Genomic DNA, 9,235 nt, shown 5'->3' on the forward strand with positions numbered 1-9,235 from the left:
GCAAGCCATTCCTAAAATAATAACGAGGGATAGCATACTCGGCGACTACTGGCAACTGTTTACGCCATCTTTCCCACGCGGCATTTATGTCGTCTGGCAATGGCTCGTCCCAGCGGATGTCATTTTTCCAAACCTCACGCATGAGTAGCTTCGCGCTTACTACGAAGTTGCTGAGAAATCCCAACGGGTCGAAAATCGACATGAAGACGCTTAGTAGTTCTCGCTTAGTAGTTTGGACGCCGTGTTCCACTCACAATATTGGAATCCACGTTGTTAAATTTTAATTTGAATCCGAAGCTGTCAGATGATGACCGCCAACACAGGCCAAGAACTCTTTCAACGAGTACTCCTTCTCTCTTTGATATTTGATGTGTAGCTTCGTTACCACCAAACGCGACTACCACATTCGATGAGTTGGACGTAAAATTGCGAAGTTCAAAATCAGCCTTCATGTGAATTGTTCGCACCTGTTGAGATACGTCAAGTGCTTCTTCTTCCGTGCCAAAGCTGTCGACATAGTCATCAATATAGTGGTAATCCAATATGGACTTTACAGCTCGGTCTGCACCACTTACTTCATTGCGATGCTCCAATGCGTTGACCATTTTAACGTAATGGGCGGCGCAAGGCGAACACGCGGCCCCAAAAGTCATCACTCGAATTTCATAAACATCGAGTTGTCTTGACGAGTCACCATCACGTCAAAGGAAGCGCTGAGCACACCTCACCTGTCGTCACGCTGAATCAATACCTGGTGGAACATCTCCTTGATGTCCCCACACACGCCGATTGCACTTTCACGAAAATGGAATAGTATGGCAGGCAAGGGCCGATACTCTTGTGGACCCATAAGCAGCTGTGAGTTGAGGGACACACCGTCCACCTCAGCGGCAGCGCCGAACACCATACGTAGTTTGCCTGGCTTGTTAGGGTTTGTGACGGCGAAGTGTGGCAAGTACAATGTCCTGGCGCAGAACAAAGCGGCCTCTTCTGGTAGACATGTCGTAGACCTCAGGATTTCTCGAGCACGAATATCAGAATCGCTCTCGATTGGAGGGGCAGCCCTGATTCCAAAGTTCTCTGTATCAAAGTAATCAGCCACCGCGTTATGTAATGACAGGTCAGTGTGGGAACTGGTGAATAAGCAGGATGGTACCGACTCATGTGTGTTGGTTGTTGGGCCAAATACCACCCACCCTAGCTCAGTATTAGCAGCGAACGGGCCATTCTTATTCACCTTCACAGTGGCCGATGACAGACCAAGGTGGCTGTGGTCGATCCCAATTAAAAGTTTTGGCTTTACATGCGCATATGGTTGTACTGACAGTTTTTCTAGGTATGTGTCGCGGCAGCTTATGTCAGTAACGTTCAGGCTTTGAGAAGGCTATTGTAAGTTTGATACACCATATACGTTTCGTAACTTGTGCTTCTTTTGCATGCCGGCACCACTTATGAGCAAATCCACTGCGACGGCTGGCTCCTGACCTGCTCGTCCTCCGAACCATTGTAAATTCAGGCGCTGATTTCGACCGTGTAGCCCAAGCTCAAAGGGCGCATACGTTTCGACGCATTTCTGGTTCGCGTAAAGCACGACGGGCAGAATACGAAATAGGATCTTATTAACAGCAGTGCCATTGCTGCAACTAAGAACAGCTGCTCCTGTATAATTTTGCTGTTGGCTATGTATCGCTGGTTGTGTTAGTATGTTAGAACCTTTGCGCTGCTCCGATGTGGGAAGGCGCCTGACGCGTTCTTGAGGAAGCGTTGACTGAATTGGCGAATTTACGCAACTATTTTCTGCTTCGTGCAGCAATTTATGGTGCATCCTTTTACACCCGTCTGTGGCATTCGGTTTGCGCTGTTGGAAATTGCGCGTTCCATGTCCAACATTGAGACACGCAAAACAAAGATGACATCGTTTTACTTCCGCCCACCTCTTTGACACTAAAAGTTCGCTGAACTGCTTACACTCGGCTAACTTATGTTGGCCTTGGCATGTTGGGCACCTTGGTTTGCGTTGTGATTCGGCGGCGTGCAACACAACTCGGCGTTTGGAGTCTCGCGTTGCATCCCCATCGTACACCGTGCAAATAACATTAGCTAATTTAGTAAGCCACTCACTGAAATGTGTGACTGTCGCATACGGATGCAAGGATGCAGCGAAAACTGCCCATTCAATACGCTTACTCATGGGTAGTTTCGCTATGAGTTCATCGAACAGCGTTGGGTTCGCGATATGCTGGTCTCCTCCGTAAGCGGAATGTAGAAATGCACAAACGTTGTTAACCTTCGTGGCAAATGGTATCAACTTTGTCATTGAACCTTCAGATATCGGTGCGATTTCTCGCACCTGGGCTAGTTGGCTGCGAATTAATTGCTCCGGGCGACCAAATCGGAACTTAAGCTGCTCGATGATAATGTTCACGTTATTTGGGTGGATGAGTAGCGATTTAATCGTTTCTCGCACCTCACCTTTCAAGCATTTCTGTAATCGTAGGTTATTTTCAAAATAACTGTAGCCATAAACTGCAGTTGACTCGGTGAAGGCGGTAAAAAATATCGGCCATTCTTCCGGCTTCCCACAAAACTCCGGTAAATCTTGCAATTTTCTCGACTGGCATGACATCTGTGGCTGTATGGAACCCATGTTGGCAGGAATTGGTGCCGCTGACGAGAAATTGTAAAAGGCTGGGTCATGAGGAGGCAAGACTGAGCTGGTGTACATGTTGTTCGTTGCTGTTCCAACAGTTGAAACAGCTGCGGCAGATGTATACAGAAGTGGCGAGTAACGAATAGTGGTATACGGCGAATAACGTGTAGCGTTTAATGACCGCAACGGTACAGTACTTACATTAATAACGGCGCTGGTGGCTATCGGCGGTTGCAACTCCAAAAACGGTGGGTGCGACGTTGGTAGCCTTGTTGACGGACAGGCTGCTCCGTCGGCTGGTCTGTCGCTGGGTACACTGGCTATGCTTGGCACCTCTTTGTTTTGGGCGTGACTGGCAGATTCGTGCTCGTTTAGTTTGTGTTGGGCGACTTTCAGGCTGCTTTCAAGCATGGCTGTACGCGCCTGCATTTCCTGAAACATCGCTTCCTGGCGTGCGACGGCAGCTGATGAAGCACGGGTGGTAACTCCTTCGGCAATGGGAGCGACCGGCAAATCAATATTGGCAACAGCATTGGTACCCGATGTAGTCTTGGACGCCTCGGAGATCGGCACAGATGTCTTGCTTTTCGAAAGTGGTGAACGTGGAAACATATCGATGACTACTGGTGGATGTCGGCGGGAAACTTAAACAATCAACGTGAAAAAATACAATTAAATAGTACCGCAGTGGTATGGCAATTTTATTCGGAACGGCAAACTAAAAATACTTTCAAAGTCGTAAACGTTAAATTTTCACCCGGGACGTAATTGATTTAATGGTGAAAATTTCCGTCTGGGATGGCAAAATGTAAGAAACGGCCTTACAGTCACACATACAAATATTTGCAACTGGAGCGGCTATTGCAATTGTATGTACGTATGTTCATACGAATGCAAAACGAAAAATGCATACGATGCTTGTTACGCATGCGATGATTGCGAAAATCTCCAAAAATGTTAGAATGTCGTATTTAAAACGGCGATTTCATAGTGAAATTAATATTTCACTGCGAAATAAAGGTTTGTCGTCGGCTCGCTGGCGAATTTAACGCAAGTTATTTCTAGGAAAAAATACAAAGTTACTTATACATATATGAATGTTGTATAAATTAAAAATATTGTTTACCGCAGTGTGTCCTTCACCTTTTCTCCTTTGTCGACGACTGAATTGAGATTTGAGTTTGAGCGAATGACTTGCCAAACTATGACGAGCAAGCGCACCAGTGAAAAGGCGATTGACACATTGCGGTAAAGGCACAAAATCAAAGCCCAAAGGAGTGCGTACATATATACATAACTAAGCGAATTACATATATACATAGCAACTAGCAAATTCAAATGCGTTTACAGAAGTGCGCGACAAAAATGCAAATGCCGCAGTACGGGAAATTAACAAAAACAAATTATACATGTGAATAAGTAAGCAGTAAAAGCGGTAAACGTAAATATGTACACAGGAATGACAATTTGAAATACATACATATATACATATATACAAGCAAGTAAATAGCAAATATTGGAATTCATAAACATAAGTATGTGGATGTGAGCATACATGAAATTGGAATTACAATAAATTAGAAATTGAATTTGGTAGGAGTTCCCAACAGTAGTTAATCCAACAGCTGATTTCGTATCGCTAATTGGGCAGTTGACGTGTGTGTGAACACTAAACTCAATACCGCAATTTAAAGCTTAATTGCCTCAGCTAGTTGGCCTGTTTGAACATAGTCTCACGCGAGGTGCGTTTTATAATACAACGTTAACATCCGACATTTTGCTCAAAAAGAATTGTCATAACTATTGTCAAGACGCCTGCGTCGTGCAGACAATTATCAGCGTTTATGGCAACTAATACGTNGCGAGTCGAATACTTTCAGAGCTGGAGCGTCGGTGTCCATTCGAACGGCATGGCCAANTAAAAATACTTTCAAAGTCGTAAACGTTAAATTTTCACCCGGGACGTAATTGATTTAATGGTGAAAATTTCCGTCTGGGATGGCAAAATGTAAGAAACGGCCTTACAGTCACACATACAAATATTTGCAACTGGAGCGGCTATTGCAATTGTATGTACGTATGTTCATACGAATGCAAAACGAAAAATGCATACGATGCTTGTTACGCATGCGATGATTGCGAAAATCTCCAAAAATGTTAGAATGTCGTATTTAAAACGGCGATTTCATAGTGAAATTAATATTTCACTGCGAAATAAAGGTTTGTCGTCGGCTCGCTGGCGAATTTAACGCAAGTTATTTCTAGGAAAAAATACAAAGTTACTTATACATATATGAATGTTGTATAAATTAAAAATATTGTTTACCGCAGTGTGTCCTTCACCTTTTCTCCTTTGTCGACGACTGAATTGAGATTTGAGTTTGAGCGAATGACTTGCCAAACTATGACGAGCAAGCGCACCAGTGAAAAGGCGATTGACACATTGCGGTAAAGGCACAAAATCAAAGCCCAAAGGAGTGCGTACATATATACATAACTAAGCGAATTACATATATACATAGCAACTAGCAAATTCAAATGCGTTTACAGAAGTGCGCGACAAAAATGCAAATGCCGCAGTACGGGAAATTAACAAAAACAAATTATACATGTGAATAAGTAAGCAGTAAAAGCGGTAAACGTAAATATGTACACAGGAATGACAATTTGAAATACATACATATATACATATATACAAGCAAGTAAATAGCAAATATTGGAATTCATAAACATAAGTATGTGGATGTGAGCATACATGAAATTGGAATTACAATAAATTAGAAATTGAATTTGGTAGGAGTTCCCAACAGTAGTTAATCCAACAGCTGATTTCGTATCGCTAATTGGGCAGTTGACGTGTGTGTGAACACTAAACTCAATACCGCAATTTAAAGCTTAATTGCCTCAGCTAGTTGGCCTGTTTGAACATAGTCTCACGCGAGGTGCGTTTTATAATACAACGTTAACATCCGACATTTTGCTCAAAAAGAATTGTCATAACTATTGTCAAGACGCCTGCGTCGTGCAGACAATTATCAGCGTTTATGGCAACTAATACGTATTTCTTTATTGTCCTGACACCATTGTCTAATGTAAACGCGCCGTTAGACATTGCTGTCAAGACAAGGAAGAAATACGTATTAGTTGTCAAAAACGCTGATAATTGTCTCCGTGGCGTAGGAATCTTGACAATAGTTATAACAATTCATTTTGAGCAAAATTTCGGACGTAAACGTTGTATTTCGCGCGAGCTATTTAAGCTAAAAACTAAAAAATAATAAAGAAGAGACAAAGTTACATACACATCAGCGTCTCTTGTTTTATTTTAGTTCTGTTGTTATGCACAAGACGTCAAAATTTTTGTCTGTATACGTCAAATCATTGTCCGATCTCTTCTTTTCTTTTTTGGCGCTGTAACCGCCTAAGCGATTTTGGTCGAGTTCAGTAAAGCACGCCAGTCGTTTCTCTTCTGTGCCAACTGACGCCAATTGGAAACGCCAAGTGAAGCCAAGTCCTTCTCCACCTGATCTTTCCATCGCAGTGGGGGCCTCCCTCTTCCTTTGCTACCACCAGCGGGTTGCGAGTCGAATACTTTCAGAGCTGGAGCGTCGGTGTCCATTCGAACGGCATGGCCAAGCCAGCGGAGCCGCTGTATTTTTATTCGCTGCATTACGCGTAAAGGCCCGAAAATCTTCCTCAAAATCTTTCTCTCGAACACTCCAAGAGNTGACTTGCCAAACTATGACGAGCAAGCGCACCAGTGAAAAGGCGATTGACACATTGCGGTAAAGGCACAAAATCAAAGCCCAAAGGAGTGCGTACATATATACATAACTAAGCGAATTACATATATACATAGCAACTAGCAAATTCAAATGCGTTTACAGAAGTGCGCGACAAAAATGCAAATGCCGCAGTACGGGAAATTAACAAAAACAAATTATACATGTGAATAAGTAAGCAGTAAAAGCGGTAAACGTAAATATGTACACAGGAATGACAATTTGAAATACATACATATATACATATATACAAGCAAGTAAATAGCAAATATTGGAATTCATAAACATAAGTATGTGGATGTGAGCATACATGAAATTGGAATTACAATAAATTAGAAATTGAATTTGGTAGGAGTTCCCAACAGTAGTTAATCCAACAGCTGATTTCGTATCGCTAATTGGGCAGTTGACGTGTGTGTGAACACTAAACTCAATACCGCAATTTAAAGCTTAATTGCCTCAGCTAGTTGGCCTGTTTGAACATAGTCTCACGCGAGGTGCGTTTTATAATACAACGTTAACATCCGACATTTTGCTCAAAAAGAATTGTCATAACTATTGTCAAGACGCCTGCGTCGTGCAGACAATTATCAGCGTTTATGGCAACTAATACGTATTTCTTTATTGTCCTGACACCATTGTCTAATGTAAACGCGCCGTTAGACATTGCTGTCAAGACAAGGAAGAAATACGTATTAGTTGTCAAAAACGCTGATAATTGTCTCCGTGGCGTAGGAATCTTGACAATAGTTATAACAATTCATTTTGAGCAAAATTTCGGACGTAAACGTTGTATTTCGCGCGAGCTATTTAAGCTAAAAACTAAAAAATAATAAAGAAGAGACAAAGTTACATACACATCAGCGTCTCTTGTTTTATTTTAGTTCTGTTGTTATGCACAAGACGTCAAAATTTTTGTCTGTATACGTCAAATCATTGTCCGATCTCTTCTTTTCTTTTTTGGCGCTGTAACCGCCTAAGCGATTTTGGTCGAGTTCAGTAAAGCACGCCAGTCGTTTCTCTTCTGTGCCAACTGACGCCAATTGGAAACGCCAAGTGAAGCCAAGTCCTTCTCCACCTGATCTTTCCATCGCAGTGGGGGCCTCCCTCTTCCTTTGCTACCACCAGCGGGTTGCGAGTCGAATACTTTCAGAGCTGGAGCGTCGGTGTCCATTCGAACGGCATGGCCAAGCCAGCGGAGCCGCTGTATTTTTATTCGCTGCATTACGCGTAAAGGCCCGAAAATCTTCCTCAAAATCTTTCTCTCGAACACTCCAAGAGCCGCCTCATCGGATGTTGTCATTGTCCATGCTTCTGCGCCATATACCAGCACGGGCATGATGTGTGACTTATAGAGCGTGGTTTTCGTACGTCGAGAGAGGACTTTACTCCTGAATTGCCTACTTAGTCCAAAGTAGCACTTGTTGGCAAGAGGGATTCTGCGATGGATTTCAATGCTGACATTATTATCGGTGTTAATGCTGGTTCCCAAGTAAACGAAATTCTCTACTTTCTCGAAATTGTAACTGTCAACATTGACGTGGGTGCCAAGGCGCGAATGTGCTGACTGTTTGTTTGATGACAGGAGATACTTCGTCTTGTCCTCGTTTACCACCAGACCCATTCGCTTTGCTTCCCTATCCCAACTTAGAAAAGACAAAACAGACTTCGCGGTTTTTGTTACCGATGATGTCGATGTCATCGGCATAAGCCAGCAATTGCACGGTCTTGTAGTAATTTGTTCCTGAGCGGTTTAGTTCTGCAGCTCTTATTATCTTCTCCAACATCAGATTAAAGAAGTCACATGAAAGGGAGTCGCCCTGTCTGAAACCCCGTTTTGTGGCGAACGGCTCGGAGAGGTCTTTTCCAATTCTGACGGAGCTGGTGGTATTGCTCAACGTCATTTTACACAGCCGTATGAGTTTTGAGGGGATGCCAAATTCAGACATAGCGGCGTATAGGCAACTCCTTTTAGTGCTGTCAAAAGCGGCTTTAAAGTCGACAAATAGGTGGTGAGTGTCGATCCTTTTCTCGCGGGTCTTTTCCAAGATTTGGCGTATTGTGAATACCTGGTCTATGGTGGATTTGCCAGGTCTAAAGCCACACTGATAAGGCCCAATCAGTTCATTGACGGTGGGCTTCAGTCTTTCACACAATACGCTCGATAAGACCTTGTAACCTATGCTTAGAAGGCTGATCCCGCGGTAGTTGGCGCGAATGGCGGGGTCACCTTTCTTGTGGATTGGGCAGAGCACACTTAAATTCCAGTCGTCGGGCATGCGTTCATCTGACCATATTCTGCACAAGAGTTGATGCATGCACCTTATCAACTCCTCGCCGCCGTACTTGAATAGCTCAGCTGGCAGGCTGTCAGCTCCAGCAGCTTTGTTGTTTTTCAGCCGCGTTATTGCTATACGTACCTCGTCATAGTCAAGCGGTGGAACGTCGACTCCGTCATCATCGACTGCGGGCTCGGGTTCTTCTTCTCCACAACTTTCCGTGCTGCTACCATTTAGTAGGGCGGAAAAGTGTTCCCTCCATAATTTAAGTACGCTCTGGACATCAGTTACTAGGTCGCCATTATTGTTCTTACAGGAGTGCGCCCCGGTCTTTAAACCTTCCGTAAGTCGCCTAACTCTCTGGTAAAATTTTCGGGCATTCCTCCTGTCGGCCAGCATTTCAAGCTCTTCGCACTCACGTATTTCTGCCTCTCTCTTCTTGTTGCGGCAAATACGTCTGGCTTCCCTCTTCAGATCCCTATAGCGGTCCCACATGGCTCGCGTTGCGCCCGATCGCAGCGTGG

At 43.7% G+C, this 9,235-nt stretch overlaps 1 protein-coding gene across 1 annotated transcript; it reads right to left on the bottom strand.

Annotated features, from left to right (window-relative positions):
• Window positions 1-709: 709 nt before the first annotated feature.
• On the bottom strand, window positions 710-4,477 carry LOC108366556 (uncharacterized). Its single transcript, XM_017620986.1, has one exon. It carries the CDS (start codon window positions 3,260-3,262, stop codon window positions 1,385-1,387), a length of 1,878 nt encoding a protein of 625 aa, XP_017476475.1. The 5' UTR covers window positions 3,263-4,477; the 3' UTR covers window positions 710-1,384.
• Window positions 4,478-9,235: the final 4,758 nt, after the last annotated feature.

The sequence above is a fragment of the Rhagoletis zephyria genome, unplaced genomic scaffold, assembly GCF_001687245.7.
Source record: "Rhagoletis zephyria isolate East Lansing unplaced genomic scaffold, Rhagoletis_zephyria_1.1 Rzeph_scaffold_02314, whole genome shotgun sequence".
Lineage (NCBI taxonomy): Eukaryota > Metazoa > Arthropoda > Insecta > Diptera > Tephritidae > Rhagoletis > Rhagoletis zephyria.